At 42.9% G+C, this 20762-nt stretch overlaps 1 protein-coding gene across 3 annotated transcripts; it reads left to right on the plus strand.

Moving 5' to 3' along the window:
* On the plus strand, positions 1-6982 carry LOC119159679 (salivary anticoagulant protein P23). Of its 3 annotated transcripts, none has more exons than XM_037412507.2 (5): positions 1-137; positions 1077-1135; positions 1561-1688; positions 2427-2609; positions 5894-6982. In XM_037412507.2, the coding sequence occupies exons 2-5, from the start codon at positions 1093-1095 to the stop codon at positions 6200-6202; spliced, it is 663 nt and encodes a 220-aa protein (XP_037268404.1). In that variant the 5' UTR covers positions 1-137; positions 1077-1092; the 3' UTR covers positions 6203-6982. The 3 variants fall into 3 exon arrangements, with proteins under 3 accessions (XP_037268404.1, XP_037268403.1, XP_075745687.1); XM_037412506.2 differs by lacking the exon at positions 1-137 and adding an exon at positions 152-318; XM_075889572.1 differs by lacking the exon at positions 1-137 and adding an exon at positions 167-234.
* The last annotated feature ends 13780 nt before the right edge of the window (positions 6983-20762 follow it).

The raw sequence follows: 20762 nt of genomic DNA on the forward strand, positions 1-20762 counted from the left end.
GCGCCGTCCTCAAGGATAAGATAACAGACAAAGAAGAAAAAAGGATCGCGAACGCTATGTGACGTAGCGTCAGCGGCACGGGGCGGGTTCCCGTTTCAGTCGGTTGGAGTCACTTGCCAGAGTCAGCTGGAAAAAAGGTAAGGCAAGCGCCGTCGCGACCGCCGACTACGGCGACGTCGCCTCTCTGCGCTGTTTGCTCGTGCGCCTACCGTTACTCTTCGATGTTTTAGCCATGTAAAGCAAAGATCGCTAATGATTCTTACAGTGTCATTGCTCCACTTGAAAAAGAACTAAATCGATCGCTGATACGGGGCTTTGGTAAATCCGCTAAAATGCTCTCAAATTGTGTTCGTTCAACGCCATTCATTGGAAATTCGAAATTGGAGAATATATCTCGTATGAATGATAAAAACATTCCCGGTTCTGTCTAGTAGAATGACACCGGGCACGTATCTTAATACAATTTTTTAAAACTTGTGCTATTTTCGGTCCTATCGGTGCTAAAAGTGGTTTTACCGAACAGTTGACACTATATAAAAATTTCTTCAACTTCAAAAGTGTGTGCTTTATTTCAGAGCGATGACCGCTTATGCCACAAGGATAGTTGTAGCCACTCAGATGAATCGTGCAATAGCTGTTAGTTCATTTTTCTCAGTTGAAGTGCATAAAATGTCCCACATTCTAGACTGCTTGTCCTGTTCCTTTCTTTATTCGACAGAAAATGGGGGTATCATTTTGGGCATAAATAGAGTTAAGCTCATGTTTATATGAAAGCAAACTTCTTGTAAAGGGATACAAGAGCAATCTGGAAAGATGCGACGAATCTCTCAGTTTCACTAAGTCGACACCGCACAGTGGACATGTAACAGATTAAAAAAAAGTATTTTGACGCATTCGCAATGTTTTTTGATTATAAGAAGTTCGCATTGAGAGTCTAATAAATGAAGCTAGTGACAGCCTGTGCGCCTACCTGCTGTTCTTGAAATTTCTCCTTGCTAAACACCTGTTTTTGGTAGTTTTTATTTTACCTGAGACGAAAGTGCTATACTCTAAAGGATGTTTTTTATATCTTGCAGGTTCAAAAACATCAAAATGCAGACGTTTTACGTGATTTGCGCTGCCATTGTGGCCTATGGTAAGCATTAGCCCTGAAGAACGTTTTTGGTGGGACAACTAGTGAAGATTGAAATATGTAACTACGTAATTAAGAAATCTACTGCTGTAAAGTTGATCAATATAAGAAAGCAGTAGCAAACTCTGATTGTCCTAATCTTTGCCAAGTGTTACGAACGCCTTTTATATTAACCTCCTGTTTTCAGCGTACAAATTATATTGTGATATGTATGTGTATTTACGTGTGCCAATATTTTTACAATCTTCATTGCTCGCAGCAACTGTGTATGTTATATGAAATGAAAATACGCTTACTGTTCGCTAACATTTTTGTTACGTTTGATAGTGCATGGGTCAAAGAATCTAAATGCTTGTGAAATTGTGAGTGCCGATTTTTGTGTGCTCAGGAATATTTTTCTTCTTTTCCTATTTTTACCGTTTCCTCAGCTTCGGCAGCGACTATTATGGACTCAAACGTGTTCATGGACACGGTCCTTACGCAGAAGATGCCCTCTCTCGTTAGAGGAAACACCAAGCTGTACCCCTTCTCGTCCATTCCCGATTTTCATTTCAAGGTGAGTTTTAGCACTTTGTGTTTCATGAAAATACTCATGGTATATTATCTCAAGAAACAAGGGTTTCTTTTTTTTTGCAGGACACTTTTTGTAATATATTGCGTTGTTTTTCTACGCCATTCGGCTCGTTCACCCTGATAGCTCGTACATGAACGTCAGCCCATGAACTGATGATTTTCTCGTCTCTTTCCTCTCTCTCTATCTTTATATTCCTCTTTCTCGATCCCCCTGCGCAGGGTAGTAAAGCGTATCTGTGACTGGTTAGCCTCCCTGCCCTCTTTCTTGTTGTTCTTTCTCCTCGCCACCTGATAACACGTAACATGTACTTCTCGATTAGTATTTCATGTTTCTTCCCAAAATGGCTTGCAGCAATTGCATGACAAAGTTGTGTTCGTTTAGTGTACTTTTGTTGAATATTTTGTTGCATCAGTTGTTTAAGAAACCTGCTTATGTTAATTAAGATATGTCTGCACCTTATCCTCAGACGGTGTGAGAATAGCATAGGAGAATCTCAGTCTCAGGACTCGCAGACTATTCGTGTATGAGTGAGAACGTTGTAAAAAGGCATTAATTTCATAGAACTGGTGAGACACTGTGGTAACGTTATACGAAGTAGCGTCTTCGACATGGTGCGAAACGTTCGCGGGATGCACCAATCCACGACTAATTCCAGCCGCTTTAACATTCAAGGAAATGTGCTGTATACTTAATACTACACACCTATATGTGATCACGCAGATAAAGTCCACGGGCCTGTTCAACCGAGACCTGAAGGTAAACGCAACCGAGGGCGCCATTCGACACTTGGACACCGCCCCACACCGCAAGGGCAGCTGCCAGCCACCGGTCCTGGTCGGTGGCAAAACCACAGTCGCCTGCGAACTGGACCTGAGTGGCATCAACACTACTTTCTTGGCTAAGGTGGGTGTGGTCGTTTTAAACATATAATTTAAAGTGTCTTTCTTGACACTTTAAAGAGAGAGGATTTTAATAGGAGAGGCCTTTGTCCTGCAGTGGACATAGTCAGGCTGATGATGAAGATGATGATGAAGATGATTATGATGATGATGATGTCTTTCTTCAGCAACGACGTTACTGCAACATCACTGCTCCGCTGAAGTGATCGCACCAGTGACGAGCATGCATACAGAAACCTCGAAATGAGAAAGTCCTGTATTTTGTAATACACCATATTCAGCATATACGGGCGTCAGGAAGAGGCAGCTTACTAAAGTAGGCGAACCTTTTTTTTAATATGCTCAATGATAAGTAACTGCAGTTCGTGCATACTGACAAATGGATAATCTAACAATACAGTTTCGTTATAAACTGCCGTTATTACACAAATGCCACTTGTGTTGTTTCTAGGTGCATTGCACCTCTTATCAGCCATCTGAGTGCGTTCAACCAGCCTTCCTTCAGTCAAGTACGATGAACTTCTGTTTCACCAAGTCAAGCATATCGGTGCTAGAGTTGCGTGAAATATTGTCCATTATCTCGCCCCCCCCCCCCCCTCAACAATGCGTTTCTGAGAGCGATATATTTTGTTGAACAGTGGTGAGATTCGTTATCTGTAATGAGATATTCACCCTAACAAGTATTGTGACGTATAAAGCAGAAAAAAAACAACCTCCCAGACCTGTTTTCTGGACTGAATATTACAACATGGTCACCCTCTCTGAAAAAAAAAAACAGCATGGATGCAGCCTGTGGCAACGTTTTGCTGTTACCAAGCAGTAATTCTACACTACAGTTCATTTGGAAACATTCATGCTTCATTATCTAAAATGACATTTTTTTAATCTTAATCTATGACGCGAATTGCTTGTTAAATAACAGACAGCTAGAAAGTCCGCCGAAGTCTTCTTAGCAACAAGTGCAGGCTAAAGGCAATAATACTGCAGGCTTGTGGTAGCTGATTGGCTCGTCTTGTTCACAAAACCACGCCGCTCATGTCGGTACTGCCCCCACACTACGCAACATACATTTTTCGTTGAACACGGCAATGAAGGAAGTACTCATCCACATGGGGGACACGAAAATTTGTAAATGTGACTCGGTGCTTGATTTGTCTAACAATTTTGCTTGCGGTTCACTAACATTGACACATTGGCCGCCACATCTTTACGCTCCAGGGAAAAGGACGCTATATTCGCGCAAACCATTCCACGTGATCTAGATACAAAGATGCACTAGCATTTCACTCGGCAAAGCGTTGTTGACGTGTTGGTTTAGACTGTAACAAGAAAGAGAATCAGAATCATTCTGAAGATGTGCTGCCTAAAGGCATATGAGGCACAAGGAAGTACAGATATGTAAGCAACCCGTTGCAGGCATTCATCGCGGATATCGTCTGCCCCCCCCCCCCCCTTTTTTTTTTTTTGTGGTGCGCTCTCTACAAGGCGTGTCTTTAGCTCCAAATATGCCGTACAATATGTCGCATATATATTGAGGAAGCACTGACACTTCAACAAGCTGACATCTTGTTGACACAACGTTTACGGGACGAGAGTGAAGAATTAGGAAGCAAAGGACAGGCGCCGACTAGCAACTATTGGGAAGCACAACAAGCATATACATATGTAGGGGATGTATATAATCACAGAAGAAGGCACATACATAGTCAGAGTGGGAGGTGTGTAAACGTTTGTCTTAGATTCATTGAGAGTGACTAAGTCGCTTTTTATATCCGCCAATTCTCAGGATAGCGGCTACGCACCCTTCTCTAGTGACATGAGGATATTTTCCACAAGGATAGCAGCAGAAGTCATTGAGATCGTCTGAATTCGAAGTAAATGTGATAACTGAGTCACCTGCTAAGGTGGTCTAGTGGTTAAGGCATTCGCTTCTCAGTGCTGACCCGCAGGTCACCGGATCGAATCCCGGCTGGGCGGCTGCATTTTCGATAAAGCCGAGAATGCTTGATGCCTGTGTGCTTAAATTTAGGTTCACGTTACGGAACCCCAGGTGGTCAAAATTTCTCAAGCCCTCCATTACGGCGTCTCTCGAAATGATATGGTGGTTTTGGGTCGTTATTAAGTCCAACAATTATTACTTTTATGTGATAACTGTGTCAGCTTGGTGCTAATATCGCTCAGTGACGCAGAATTTATGTTAGCAGCATCTGCAAAATATATATCACACTGTATCTGTTTTTTTTCTTATCTTGGGGCTTTTTGTATTGTTTTTTTATTTTTGGGCTTAACTTGTGATGTTGCATGTATATGCTGCATTTCCTGATACAAATTTAGTTGCTAGCCAGCTCCTGTTCAGTACATTTTAGAGGGGCCATGGCACTCTCGTTTCGCTCGTAATCTGTGTTAGGTGGGTTATTGTATGATTGTTCAAAAACGAACTGGCGAAACTTCAGCATGCTTCGTCACGCGCTCAACTTAAAATTAATATTTTTATAAATATGTGGGCAGCCGGAGAGTCCGCCAACATAGGTGCACTCGTGCCCCGCCGTGGTGGTCTAGTGGCTAAGGTACTCGGCTGCTGACCCGCCGGTCGTGGGATTGAATCCCGGCTGCGGTGGTTGCATTTCCGATGGAGGCGGAAATGTTGTAGGCCCGTGTGCTCAGATTTGGGTGCACGTTAAAGGACCCCATGCGGTCTAAATTTCCGGAGACCTCCACTGCGGCGTCTCTCATAATCATATGGTGGTTTTGCGACGTTAAAACCCACATATCAATCAATCAATAGGTGCACTCGTGAGTCTCGACGTCACAAGCCGCTTGCTTTGCGAACGTCTGTTTGCCAGCAAATTTCAACTATTTTGTTTCGTGGCCACCTGGCTGAGAGTAAAGCGGAGCGATTTCAGCTTTATTTCATCTTGGCATTCAAAAATAAACAATTTGCAGCGTGGCTGAAACTTAGGTAGACAAAATGAAAGTCACTGGCAGTACGCGGGGTTCAGAGTTGGTGGCTATTATTGCTAATTTTGCAATAAATTATTCCATATTCTTTTACAGATCAGTTTCAAAATATGTACAGGCCCTACAGACCGTCTACTCCTATTTCTTTTCGCTTCAAACTACAATTAGGTGGGTGACCATGTCATGGCCCTTTTAACTTATCGTCTTCGTCCCATGAACGCTGCATCGACCAAAGAAGACCAATGTGTGCCTCTTGCTAACCTAACCTAACCTAGCCTAACGCGCAGCGTCTCCTACTTTCTTTTTTTCTTTACTCTTCCTTCCACTCAGACAAAGGGCGACAACCTCGCGGGAACGATAAAGAGCATCTGGGTGAACGTGAACGCCACCAAGGTGCTGACCGACTTCGAGGCGGCCGCGCTGCCAGGCAAGGACGCCAGTGTTCAGACGTTCCGTATCAAGGAGCTCGAGCTGAAGACCAAGTACGACAAGTCACTCAGTCTCGGAGATGACCGCAAGAAGGACTTCAGGAAGGAGTTTGAGAAGAAGGTGCAGACCTCCTTGTACGAAGTCATCTACAACGAGTACAAACAGGTGCTTCAGAGGGCCGTCGCAGACACCTACTTCCCCCGCGCGTAGAATTAAAAAAAATTAAAAAGAAACGTGAGTGCCCGTGGAATACTAGAGACACCAAGACCAAAAAATGATGAATACATTGAAAGTTTTGTACATAAAGTTCGTCTCAAAAATATTTAGTGCTGCGGCTACGAGCACTGCAATCAAAGTTGCAGCAAAGTTTGTGCCTCGTCACTAAAAGCACAGTTTGTTGTGTCATTAAAAAAAGAAGCTTTTGACAAGCAAGGCGACAACAACAACAACAACAAACAACAACCAAAGTACAAGATGTGCCATCGCATCTTCCATTTTCCACAATTAAAATTATCAGAGAAGAACAAAGTTGCCACGCACTTAAAAAAAGTTGTAGAGGCTCTGAACGTGGGTATATAGCTCACGGAAAATAAACAAGCGCACTCTATCACTTTTAACACAGAACCCCCCCCCCCCCCCCCAAAAAAAAGAAGGTGACGTACTTGTGTCTCGCTAGGTGTTTGAAAGCCTTTCTCTCTGCTTTTTTTATTCTGCTGCTCATAAAGCGTCGACGCTAAACAGACGCTGGGGAGGCTTGAAGAGCACCACAGCACGTTATGCAATCAAACTACTTAGAACCACTTGTGAACCGTGCGAATACGTCAGAATTGTTGTGGTTTCCTAGATACATGCATTATGAAACTACGTTTACACTTCGTTCACACAAAATTACGGTTGTAATCGGGGCATTGTACAATCATATTTCTTTTCCAGGATCAGTATTGCCTATGAGAAATAAAATTGGCCCTTGGTTCCAAGGACGTTGCCAAAGAGGTCTCCTTTGCCATTTTCGCCGTCAGTGAAATATACTCCGACACTATAGGTGAAACCAAACTTTGAACTAACACCTCGGACCTTCAACTTATTGGTAGGAACTGAGGGGAAAACAGCGCAAAAACGGGACAAAGAAAGAGTGACCGCACAACACAAGCGCTTACTACAACCCTAACGTGCACATAAAGCTGAAATGAAAGACAAATCTGCCACGAGCCGAAATGTCGCAATTTAGGTGAAAAATGTTAGCATTTCGTCTTTATGCGCACGTGATGGTTGTGTTCGTCGCTTGTGTTGCGTGGTACCTCATTCATCTTCCCGTTTTTGCGCTGTTCCCCCTGAGTATCATGCACAGACTGGTCATTCAAGGCTCCCTTAGGTTAGGAGCTGAAGTTTTGACGCGATACCGTTAGAGAGCTCGTTTCGCATAAATTCTGGCGTCGGCATCAGTGTCAGCGTCAGCATCATTGGTTGTGAGCGAAAAATTATCTTATGCGTGACCGCAAAATCGGGAACAATGCTAATAAAAAAAATAAATGATAATGAAATCCTGTAGCAGAGTGAGGACTGAACAAGAGTTGTTTGCGTATAAGCACGGATCGCACCCGGGTCGTTTGTATAGCAAGCGAATGTTCTAACACACGGTCACGCCTCTGCTTGTGAAAACTGTGAAAAGAAATTCGTGTGCTTGAAAATACTGTGAAAGTAGCTTTCAAGCTTCAAAAACGCACACGCCCTGTATACATGCTTCACAATGCAACATTAAATATTGCAGTAATAATGTGTGATACAAGCGTCCGTTGCCAATTGGCGTCAAAATATGTGATTATTACAATGGCTCCGTGGTTGAAAGCTGGTACCCCACTACAAAAGACACACATGCTACTGCGCCTATTCTCTTGAAGCCACGAAATGGATTCGTAGCAAAGTTGAAAAGGTATCATGCACGAAGTGTTGGAAGTACGTACTAAAAACAAGACGTTGCTATGGCGTTCAACTCCTAAAGGCGAAGATTTAAGTCCCCTAATTTTTTGTTTCTAACAGCTTAGCTGTTAAACCTTTATTTGAACCGGGTAGTGCGAACAGCAACAAAGCGTCACGCACTCCTCTTCTGCTTTGCTACCACAACACGTGCACCTATTGTCCAGCTATCGAATGCAATAGCGACGATGCGCGTGTATGTTACGTGAAGGAAAATTACGTATTATTATCGCGTAACGACAAGTCACGGGACTAAAGTCACGTGGCATCACGAAACAGCTAGTCACCTAACTAAACTGACGTAACATATGTAAACTCACGTAACAGACACACGACTCGTAGAACGACTCGTGGAATAGAATGATGATGATAATATGTGGGGTTTACCGTCCCGAAACCACCATATGATTATGAGAGACACCGCAGTGGAAGGTTCTAGAAATTTCCACCACCTGGGGTCCTCTAGCGTGCACCCAAATCTAAATAAAGTAGTTGTGCACACTAAGTGAATTGAAACAGTCAAGTGTGCGTACGTCTGCGCCGTGTTTGTTTCATATTTTATCAATTATTTGGATAGAGCACGTTACATTTACATGAGTGGAAAATGCCACTTCAAGACACATTGATGTGCGCATACAGTATACGCTATACCTTAAGAGCTTTCAGAAGCTACGAAGTCGAATCATCGAGTGGCATTTTAGTGGGTTCCCAGTCACTGCGGAATTAAGGAAAATGAAATGGCGGATGATTTGGCGAAAACCACTCATAATTATACGCAAACGCGCCTCATTCCGGTACCTCAATATGATGTAAGTAGTATTTTAAGAGCAACAAAACGTGAATTATGCCTGTCTACCTGGTTCGCAGACAGAACGAAGAAATCGATCCTATATTCTGTTGATCCTAATCATGAATACCGATTAGTTCGTGACCTCCGAAGACGTATTGACACACTCATACATCGCCTACAACTCGGACCTGCTTACGCAAAGCATTTCCTACTTCGCATTCAGCGTGCAACATCGTCAGCATGTTCATCCGGCCACGACGACAAGGATATCTGTCACCTCTTGCTCGACTGTCCGAAACACGACACCCACCGAAGGTGACTGGAACAGGAACTCCTTAAGTTAGATCCCGAGCGGTCATATGCGTTGAATAAAATACTAGGTCCATGACCATCCAAAACGAACTGCAAAGCAATGAAGGTGCTGCAACACTTCTTCGAAGGATCGAAGATTTGTGACGACTACTGAGTGGACAAAAGTTAGGAGTGAGCGTGTTGTCTACGTGTTTGTTCTGCCCATAGGAGAACTTTTGCTCGCACCCATATAGGACTGTATATATGTATATATGCTATTGTTTGTTTATTTTTCTTCATTTGAACCAATGAAGTGGAAATGGGTAGCTGTCGCCAAGTAACGGCGACAAAAACTTCTTAGTTTGTTTTCAATTAAAAAAAAAAAGATTTGCCTACCCAATACAGAGGGGACAGCCGCACGTTATCTACATTGTCATTGTCATCATCATTAACAACAGAGAAACACACTATTAACAAGGTCAGCATAGTACCTTCACTGAAATTAAACTTCCCTTGAACATAATTTGACCCCCCCCCCCCCTTCTGTTCCTGGAATGAAAGCAGTACGAGCCTGGTTGGGAGCTCAGTACATTAGAGTGGATGCTGGTGTTATGCGTTTCGGAAATTTCAGTCAATAAATCTTTGTGGGTTCGTAATGAACAATATTTCATGTTACAACTTCCATGAGACCCTCAAGGAAACGACTAAAAAGGTGTTATACGAAAAATAGAGCCATTCGTCAGTTCGTCGCAGGATGACATTTATTCCTAAGCAACAATAACCGAGAAACTTGCTTCACTTCCTGTCAATAATGCAATTATATGCGGAAAATTTATCATGCTTACTGTTTGTGTGGTTTTAATTGGTTTGATTTCGGGTCACGATAATTTTGCTTGGATGCCAGCTGCCGCCAAGGAACAGTCTACCTCTGGCTAACCACATCAGCGGTAAGCAAACCGAACGATAACCGAACGGGAGAGAGAGTCACCTCAGGTCATCTCCACAGCTATACATCACTATTCTTGAATGAACACAATCGACAATAATTGACATAGAGAATGCAACGACTCGTTGTGTTCATTATTATATAATGTTGCACCATGCATTTCATTATTCCAGATAACTTCAAATTAAGCAAAGTTTTGCCAACATTTGTTAATGCTCAGCGCAGGTAGAATGAGATTCCCTAAGCGCGAGTTGGAAGACCATCTGGGTGGCAGCTCTTACGAACAACGTTACTCAGTTCGAAGCCGTTCCTCCCATCGGTCCGGTGATCGGTTCTCACCGTCGGTTTCACACCAGGAACATTACGTTCTACGTCACGTGCGACAAAAGCCTCAGCCTCAATGAGCACTGTCACGAGAAGTTCAAGAAAGAAATTGCGACTAAAGTCACGAAAGAGCTAACCAATTTTTTTTTGTTGAATACATGACGCTCCTTCCCCGTGCTGTAGAGATGTACAGTAACCTTAGCGATTCAAGCCCATTCAGTGAGAGTGGTTCAGGTGGTCAAAATGACCTTGTGCCTAATTATTTTCCAGTGCCGACATTTTGTTTCGCTTTCGAATGCAAAATGCACAGTATAGTCTTTGCCTGAGCACCTTGATTACCATCTGCACCCCGGATAAATTTGTTAAAAGATATCACGGTGAAACTATGGCTTACGGAAAAAAAACAGTGTCTGCAGCGAAAAGATTGCGACCCTCAGATGGTGCATGTCTTAAAAAAGCAAATATTACGCCACGTTCATGTGCGTTAATGTGTTCTGGAAATGAAGAGTTTATCCATTGAAATGTTAAATGTCTGGGGTTATTGGTGCGATATATATGTTTCCCTTTTAAGTTCGAGGTTACATTAGATACATGTGATATCAAAGCATATTTTACTTAAGCAATGATATACTTTTGTAAAGGAATAATTAAGAAAAATAATTGAACGAGCTAGAAAGAGCAGATGGTTTTCGTGTGAGAAGCTGGAATAGTTGCGGCACCTGGCTGTACAGACCTCAACCCCGCGATTCTTTCATCGTGGCTTTCAAGATACTCTGAAGCAGAGGTACGAAGTACAAAATTGAGCAGAGGAATACACGAGGGCACATGAACAACGAGGTCGGAGTGCAGTTGAGAGGGCTAGGTAAAGTACAGGAGTGGCCTTCCATTTTTCTTGTATTCTTTGGTTAGGAGCTGTGCGCCTAAGGCGACGAGCTTTGTGGCGTAGGCACTTTGTACTCTTGAATCAGGGTGCCAACGTTTAGAAGTACTAGGACTTAGAATTCAGAAGGAGAATCACTAATGACTGTGACACAACATCGGTTTCCCGGAGTAATACTTGAAAGGCAGCTATCACCAGCACGTCACATAAAGAAACTCGTAAACGAGGTGATTATGCTAGTGAATATACAACGCAGAATTGCAGGAAAATCATGAGGGCAGATCTGTATAATCCATGCTCGCTGTTCACCATGCTTTAATACGACAAAATGTTGCATATTTTGCGACGGTTTTACATGGACTTTCCCGCACTTCAGAGGAGAGACTTCAAAGACTATTAGCAGGAGGAATGCGTGTCTGCCGAGGTGTCTCAAGAGCGACTTCCTGCAGCCTTGTCATAGCAGAGACTCGACAACCACCTTTTCCAGTCATTAGAACAATCGAAACATGCCGCCATTTTTTTCGCTTATAGACGCAACACAAAGACCACCCATTGCCGCTGGAGATTTTATGAAGGGATAAAAGCAATGGTCTTAAACTACAAAGTAATTTACATATATTACCAAGGAACGAATTTTGGAGCTCTGGTATTTGAGATTAGAGAAAAGACTCACCATTTCATTGAGAAAGGACACAAATTGCCTTTCAATGGCTTCCAAGTCATTGTAGAATAGTTGGCAATGAAAGGGCCGATCAAGCTGCCCGTTCTGCCCATACTGAAAGCGATCAAGGTTGATTTCACTATCCAGAACTGACGCTGCACGGACACTCAGCATGCTTGCTCGCAAGTGCACCTTGTCGCAATAGAACGAGTCACATTTCACCCATGCACGATTGTGTACCTTATACCCAATTATTAGTCTTTGAATTTCTCCAAAACTTCGCCGACGAGACGCTACTATACTGTACGGATAATGGTTGGGTGTCGCATTTACCAATGCGTACGCGTTCCGCATAGGAATGGCCGACACTGCTGCATGCGACCATTGTGGCTGTGACGAAAGAACTTGGCACATTCTGTGTGAATGCCCACAATACTCCTCGCAGAAACAGTCACTCTGCAATGCACTAGACGAACTGGACAACCAGACTCTTTCGGAAGAAAGAATCCTGCGCTACCGACAGAACTTTATGTCGCAGAAGAAGGCTGTGAAGGCGCTCCTGCGCTTCTTGCGTTCAACTGGCCTGTCCAAACGACTGTGATCGGAACGCCTTGCATGTGTGTGCATGTGAATTTTTAAAAATTTATTTTATATCTCTATATCGCTATTCTCTTTCCGACCCTTACTTTCCAATCCAGGTACAGGGTAGCAAACCAGTTCTTCTAGGTTAACCTCCCTGTCTCTTCATTTTGTTTATTTTTCTCTCTTTGTAGCTCTGAAGTTGACTATCCTCCATGGCTGCTTGCAATATCAAGCACTGAATTGTCAGCAGATGGCATCATCAGAAAGGGAGACATGTTCATCCAAGCTGCTCAACAGATAAACATGCTTTATCAGATAAAAATGCGGTATCCAGGGTACATACACGTTTATACAGATGGCTCAAGTATTACAGCGTCTTCAATATCAGCATTTATTATATCTCAACTCAATATTCAGGAATCATTCAAATTATGCCGCATGACGTCATCTACTGCAGTCTAACTTTTTGCTAGTCTATGTGCTATAAAGTTTACATACTCGGCAGCAGACGCGAGAAAAATGGATACTTTTCAGCGTTTCACAGGCCACATTAGCATCACTCTCCAGAATAATTACGGCAGTAATTATCCGCAATTAGTGATAGTATGGCATACGAAGCGCTGTAAGAGCTCACCAAAGCAAGCAAGGCGCAACATGAGATCAAATTCCAGTGTATACCTGGCCGTTGCAATATTTCTAGAAAGACAGCTGCCGATGAAGCGGCACGACAAGTACATCGTAAAGAAGTTACTGTTTTTTTACCATTTTCAAAAAATGAATTGAGCTGTATTATAAAGGTTACAACTTTCAGAATGAGCAAAGCTGCTTGGTTTGACCAAAGTACGAAGTGCTGTGATTTATATCACATTGATCTATTCATTGAATTCGATATTACGTTGGCATTGGATAGAAGTATAGAAACTCTTATTCACCGGTTGATGCTAGGCACCACAAACACCAAGCATTCTTAGCACAGAATTGGCCGAGCTGAAACTCCCGAATGCGAATGTGGACTGATAGATGAAGACGTATGCCACCTTCTCATAGACTGTCCCCATCATGACACGCCGAGACGCCGTCTGAAATTGGAGCTGTTAACATTAGACCACAGACCGTTCAGTATCAGAAAACTTCTGGGCCAGTACCAAACTGGACTTTTACAGACGGGCGCTTTAAAAGCGTCAAAACGTTTTTTATACAAGACAGCAGAATTTCTGGCAAGTACTAAGAAATAATGAACTTTCATTTGTATAACACATGTCGTCCTTGTTGTGCGCAGTATCTCACGCCCTCCGTCATATGTGTGTGCTGGAGTGAATGACCTGTAGACTGTTGTGTACACACGAGCGAATACATCTCCATAAGGACCAGACGTGTACTCTGCTGTTGTATGCTGGTTGAATTGAATGTTAATGAAGGACGTTATTAGAAACTTAATTCATTGACTTTCGAACATTTCCTTATCACTGTGTAGTAATATGTGCGCAAAGTGTGTTATTGCATATGTATGCTTGAGTGTTCTATTTTCCATCCAATGCTTTGTATGTTTTCTTATAAGATATGTGTTCAACTTTTACTTAAGGGCTAAGGAGTAGCCGGCGCCATACTTGTGCGCCAACATCTTTTATATACCAAAGCAATAAAAAAAACTTGGTTTTAACTCTTACCGCTTTTTGAACATTATTTTACATTTTTAAAAATAGCAGAGGCAACTGCAACGCCATTAGGGTTGTTGAAGAGTTCTTGAGATGAGTGCGAAGAATACGTGAAAGACACGCAGAAGAAGAAAAAACAAAGCCGAAATGAAGCTTGTCTATTGTTTCGTGAGGAAGCATTGACCCCAGCGATATTCTATGTTGTACAATTTCCCATATTTTACTTATATTTCCAGTATATTAGAGTGAAAATTTAAATAGTGTTATCGCAGCGGGCGATGTAAAACCTTTCTCTTCCTGATAATTTTCTAGGGCAGCTTGTACTGCATAAGCTGTCCGTAGATGCTAAACTTTTCTTCAAACATGAATGCGCAACACACATTTGGTACTGAGGATAGAAAGTAAAACGAAACAAATCTCACACCAGAGGAATAATGTTTAGATAACAGGAAAGCTCAACAAAGAACAGCAGAATATACAACATTATGAAGAAAACGTTACTCATTCCTTGTTTACGAATGAGTATAACACGAAAGTGAAACGTGTCTTGACAGAGCTAGTTGAGCGTTTATTGTGCATTGTTTCGCCACAACGACAAAGCAATAAATACAACAGCAACAAATTGCAATGTCACGGGAAGAAAGGCAAGCAGCTCGAATCTTGCCGCGCGCACCTCAAGCAGAAAGCGCGCATGAAATGGGCCGACATAGAACGAGCACGAACGACGAGCCGTCAAAGCTCGACACTTTGAGCACGCTGCTCAAATAGAAGGATGTGCTAAACAAATGCACAAGCATACACAAGACGAGCGTGAACAACTGTCACAATTCTTACTTCTTCAAGTGTGAGCGGCGTGCTGCATGCATAAACGCGGCCGCAGCAGCTAGCGAAGGAACCTTCGTCTTTTCTTTAATCATTGACTTCAAAGCAAACCTACGGTGGAAGCAAGGGGATACAATGTACCAGAATTTTGGGATAAGCGCACGCTATAGTGAGTGACCATGCCTGATACCATCTCTACGTCTTCTTACCACGTCATGTGGAGGCGCGTGCGCATGGCAATGCGCACGCTGGAGTGGGGCAACGGCATTTTGAGCGAATGCGCCCAACGTGCGCTTCTCCCGCCATCTCGCTACTGATGACGAAAGCGCGCTGAAGTTGTGGAGCTCTGAGGACCACCAACGGTGCAGCGTGTATAAAATGGCTTGACATTAACATCCTTGAGAACTTACGCTCCATGGTTTTGTGGTTATCGTCGCGCACCGAGAATAGAGAGGTCACTGGTTCGGCGCCCCGAAGCAGGAGTTTTAAAGATGAAAGTCTTTCTTGGGGACTATAAAATATCATCATCAAACGCCAGAAGAAGAAAAAAGACAATTACCTAGAGGCAGGACCCAATTTGAAGGAGGACATGCTATCGCTACTCATTAATTCCCGAAAAGAAAAGGTGGCATTAGTAGGTGATGTTGAAAGGGCATTTCAACAAATCTCTATACACAAAGACGATAGAGATGCAATGAGATTTATGTGCTGAAAGCATGACGCTGAGGGAACGTTAATGAATGAAGTGCAAACATGGCGCATGACAAGAGTAACGTTCGGAACAACACCAAGCACGTTTATACTGGCAGCTACAATTAAACACCATTTGAAACAAGTGGAAGACTGGTTTCCTGATACGACAAGGACACTGCAGAAAGCAATCTGCGTGGATGATGTCATTCTGGGAGCAGCAACGCTTGATGAAGCAGTCAAGTAGTACAAAGAGGCAAAACAAGTGTTCAGAGAGGCAGCAACGAATTCGAGAAAATGGACATCTAATGAAGAGCGATGAAACAAAATATTATATGAGAATGAAAGGGACAATTCTCACATGCAGATTCGATCTAGATAATTTACAATGCTTCTGGGCTTGATATGGGATCACTCAAAGGACATGATTGCTTTCCCTGTTGAAAAGTGGGAATCATTGACAAATACAACGAACTTGACAAAAAGGGCCGTGTTCAAGTCACAGCGAAGATATTTGGCCCACTCGGTTTGTTGCCCCCTTTCACAGTATGCGCGAAAGTAGGACTGCCGAGACCTTGGAAAACGAACATCACGTGGGACGACCAGCTCCCTAAAGAAGAATGCGTCAAATTGAAGAACCTCATGTCTGAAGCGGAGGACTTTCGAGTTCACGAAATCATCCAATGCTACGCAAGAAAGAATCAACCAGTAAAGGCATACAAGCTGCATGTATTTGCCGACGCGAGACCATCAGCATACGGAGTGATTGTTTGATTGATATGTGGGATTTAACGTCCCAAAACCACCATATGATTATGAAAGACGCCGTAGTGGAGGGCTCCGGAAATTTCGACCACATATGGAGTGGCAGTTTACTTAAAAGCAGTATACCTTGATGGAAGCAAAGAATCAAGGCTGGTAACCGCAAATTGCCGCGTAGCTCCAATTAAAGAGCTGGCATTGGTTCGACTTGAATTGATGGCAGCGGTGGTAGCATCAAGATTATGCGACTACATCAAAGGTCACTTCAACGAAAGATTTCAGGAAATACACTGCTGTACGGACTTGATGATTGTGCTTCACTGGATCAAGGAAACAAGCAAAAGGGATTCGTTTGTTGCCAACAGAATCGCAGAAATCAGAGAAAAAACACATCAAGTAAGTTGGTCATTCGTTCAAAGTGACGACAACCCTGCTGACCTACTTACACGAGGAATAAGCGCAAAGGCATTGATAACATCAGAGTTATGGTGGAACGCTCCCGAATGGATAACATCACTGGAAAAGAACTGAGAAAGCATAATTCGCACGAATACAGACGTGGAAGACCCGCATAAAACACAATGTCACCAATGCATGGGAAGAGTCGAAATTAAGGCAATCTTAGAAATCGAAAGGTATTCATCATATGGATGGCTTATAGGAGTGACAGCATGGGTGTTCAGATTCATAGACAACACAAGAGGGGAAAATCACAAAGGGCCATTGACAGGAAAAGAGGTAACAAACGCAGAGAAATATTATATAATACAGACCCAAATGTCGCTGAGACAAACAAAGTGTGAGGCCTATTCAAACACTCAATCATTTGAAATTAATGGACACGAAGTCTACCTTGATGACGATCGAATCTTCAGACAGAAGGGACAATTGCAGTGCAGCCAAGAATTCAATAAGCACGTTATAGTAATGACAAAAGATGGGCATTTCACGGGACTGCTAATATGACACGTGCATAAAATGGTATTGCACGGAGGTGTTCAATTGACGCTAGCGCAACTTCGAACTAAGTTCTTAATATTGCAGGGTAGACAAGCAGTGAAAAGAGTTCTGAACAGATGTGTCGTCTGCAAGAGGCATAACTCCAGACCAACGACTTAAAACATACCCCCACTCCCGGCAGACAGAATCACCGAAGCAGGGCCAGTCAAAGTTACGGGAGTTGACTTCACAGGACCTCTTTACGCAAAGGACAAGTACCAGATTGTGAAGCAGTATGTATTGAAATTCACTGGCGTGGTAACGAGAGGAGTACACTTGGAGGTTACCAACGATTTGTCATCACCGAGTTTTCTACAGGTATTCCAACGATATACAGCTAGACGGGGAATGCCAGCAGTAATTTACTCGGACAATGCCAAAACATTTATAAAAGCTGAAAAGGAAATCAACAGAATGCTCCAAACCATTAAACACAAGGTCTTAAAGGATTACTGCAGTGGCCGAAAAATTCAGTAGAAAACGATAGCCAAGGGCGCGCCGTGGTGGGCAGGATTTTACGAGCGCCTCATAAGAAGCCTGAAGACGTCGATGAGAAAGATAATATCGAAAAGTACAGCTTTGGTAGAGGAGCTATGCACTATTGTAGCAGAAGTTGAAGGAACACTCAACAATCGACGGTTGACTTACGTGTATGGAGAACCTAACGATCCAATGCCACTAACGCTGGCAGACATCATATGCGGACGGCGACAGCTTCAAGACGGACAAGTAAGACTGTACAATGGTGACATTGAAGACGCATGGCGAAGCAGATGCCAACTCGTGCGAAGCAGATGCAAACTCGTGCGGCATCGAGAATACATCAAGGAAATAGGAGCTACAGTCAAAGCCAAGGCGCGGCAAGCAAAACCACTCTCACAGGGTGACATGGTGTTGGTTAAAAACAAGGATCCAAGAACATTTTGGAAAATGTGCCGGATTGAAAAACTCTCCCCTGGGTGAGACGGTATAACAAGAGCTTTTCTCTTTCGCACAAGAAAAAAAGAACTTCTAAGAAGATCTGTGAACCACATATACCATATGAAGGGTTGTTTGAAATAGCCCGCCAGAGCTTATGTTATTTCAACTTGGGCGGGCGGGAGCCTACAAAATATTATCATCAATCGCCAGAAGAAGAGAGAAGACTTCTGCCAAGAGCGAGCGCGTGCTACTTAACAATGCCCCTTAGTGGGTGAGAGCCACAAAAGAAAGGAACAAGCAAGCAAGCAAGCAAACATCTCCTAATAAACCGTATTCGTTCGATGCAGTCCCTGGTCTCGACCATCTTAATAGGGATCTTCGACGCAAAAATTTTGGTCTGTCTGTACACTTGTTTGTTTGTCCACCCTTAACAATACCGGGTACTCTAAACGGCACTAGCCAATACCCCAAACGGCCAACCCAATCCGCAGCGCTCACAAATGTTGCTCAAAATTCAGCGTTCATACTTGTGTGCTTGCCAATTAAAAAGCAATTATTGCGCATATCTGAGGCACCATAACAACAAGTATATATGCTGTATGTGCGTATTTTACTAGAAAAGGCATACATAAGTAATTATAAGGACCACATATAGCGTTTATCACGCTGCGCTGTCCATGCAACGCTTGCACGAAAAGGCAAGTGCTTCCAACGCTTTGCTAAGACGACACGGTGGTGGCAACCACCTGTCGCCTCACGTTCTGCTTTCTTCTTGTCTTTCTTTTTGTTTTTTTTTCTTTGAAATGTATTAGGATTTTCTTTAAAACGTCTTTTACGCGATGAAATTACGTCAGCGGAATCACGGTGGAACCCAGCATAAAAGATTTTCGTGTTAAAACGTACATGAACAATATTGGAAAAATAAAGGTTACGGTAGAAGCAATGCTCATTGATAACTATTGATGATAATAAGATTAGCACTAACATAATTTAGTGGCAAACGTACTACTGAAGTCACCATTGCTTACCAATCTACACATGATGGAAGAAAGAAGCAACATCACTGTAAGTGATACGCGCCTCACAGCACAGATTGTGCTGGGTGAAACAAGGCTTAACTAAACGAAGCCTGCTAACAGAAGTCATTGTTGTCACATTAGTTTCTACAGGATACGCCAAATAGACTATCACAAAGACCATTGTGTTACGAATCAACGAGAAAAGGCTTTTTTTTTTAATTCGTCTAGAATGAGTCATTTCGAAAGCTCAAATAACCAGCCATCGTGCGGCTTTCTTGGCTTGTTTTACTAGCTTCCGCTGATTTTTCTGGTCCTGGGCAGCGATCTCTATGCCCACAATATTTTACGGCCCTTTTCAGCCTTTATGTCTTGGTCATTTTTCAAGACTGATTCCGACCTCAAGACTGATTATGATGTAGCTGATTCTAACTCAGGGTCATGGCTTGAATTGCGGGATAGAGCCCGAGTTGGCCCGTTCTAGACATTTCTGACATTTCTGTGCCTTCACTTTTCCCTTGTTGGTCTAAGGCACCAAAACACATGAGGCGAGGAGTGTCGGAACGCTGTAAGAGCATAGAAATCGAAGATAAAAGTACGGTGGACCCCTACATTATAGGAATGGTGTAACATGAAGGGAAAACGTGCCAATGTATACAAGAAAAAAATCGGCAGATCCCACGCCTTTTCGGAATCGGCTTCGTGCGAAGCATTCGGCGAGCAATTGTCTATGCTGCATTCTTCGGCTTTGAGCCGAATATTACGAAATTCATGGATGTGTTTTTGTAAGATGTGTTTTTTTTTAAGTTTTCGCAGTCGTACTTGTGATGTTTGATTTTTTTACTACGCGGTTGCCTTTGGTTGATTATCTTTTTGGTGAGCAGTTACCACTAGTTTTCATCGCTTTTTTTTCTTCAGGTTATGTTTCTGTTGTTTCGGAGTGTGCCTAGAAAGATGCCCTGCATTAAATATAATAAATCAGTTGTGACTTAAGCGCCGTATGTGTGTGTGTCCTTCCTAAATATTCAGTCTTTTTTTGCGCTGGTAAAATTATCTTAGTGCTTGGTTCATTAAGAACTGCTTGGCAATTAAAAATTCACAGAGTCTATGAATTCTTCTATAACGACTTTAGGTCGAAAGCCTACTATTTCTCCTAAGTCATTATACTGACCCCCCACCCCCCTCAGAAAGCATTCTGCAAATATGGTAGTTTTCCACTACCTCCGTGATCGTGTGCACCACCACCTCTGCTTTCGTCACTGTTCTAAGCCTGCTGCTGTTTGCGTTTCCTCTCAGTGCACGGCCGCCATATACTTGCAACGGACCATCGAGTTTGCACGTGACATAGTTGTACATTGGAAAGAAAGAATGAAAGAAAAAACAACATAAAGAAATAATATTAGAAAAGAAAAAAACGAGAAACGAACTCGAACGTGGAGTTGTGAACTCGTCTAATT

The sequence above is a fragment of the Rhipicephalus microplus genome, chromosome 1 (assembly GCF_043290135.1).
Source record: "Rhipicephalus microplus isolate Deutch F79 chromosome 1, USDA_Rmic, whole genome shotgun sequence".
Classification (NCBI taxonomy): Eukaryota; Metazoa; Arthropoda; class Arachnida; order Ixodida; family Ixodidae; genus Rhipicephalus; species Rhipicephalus microplus.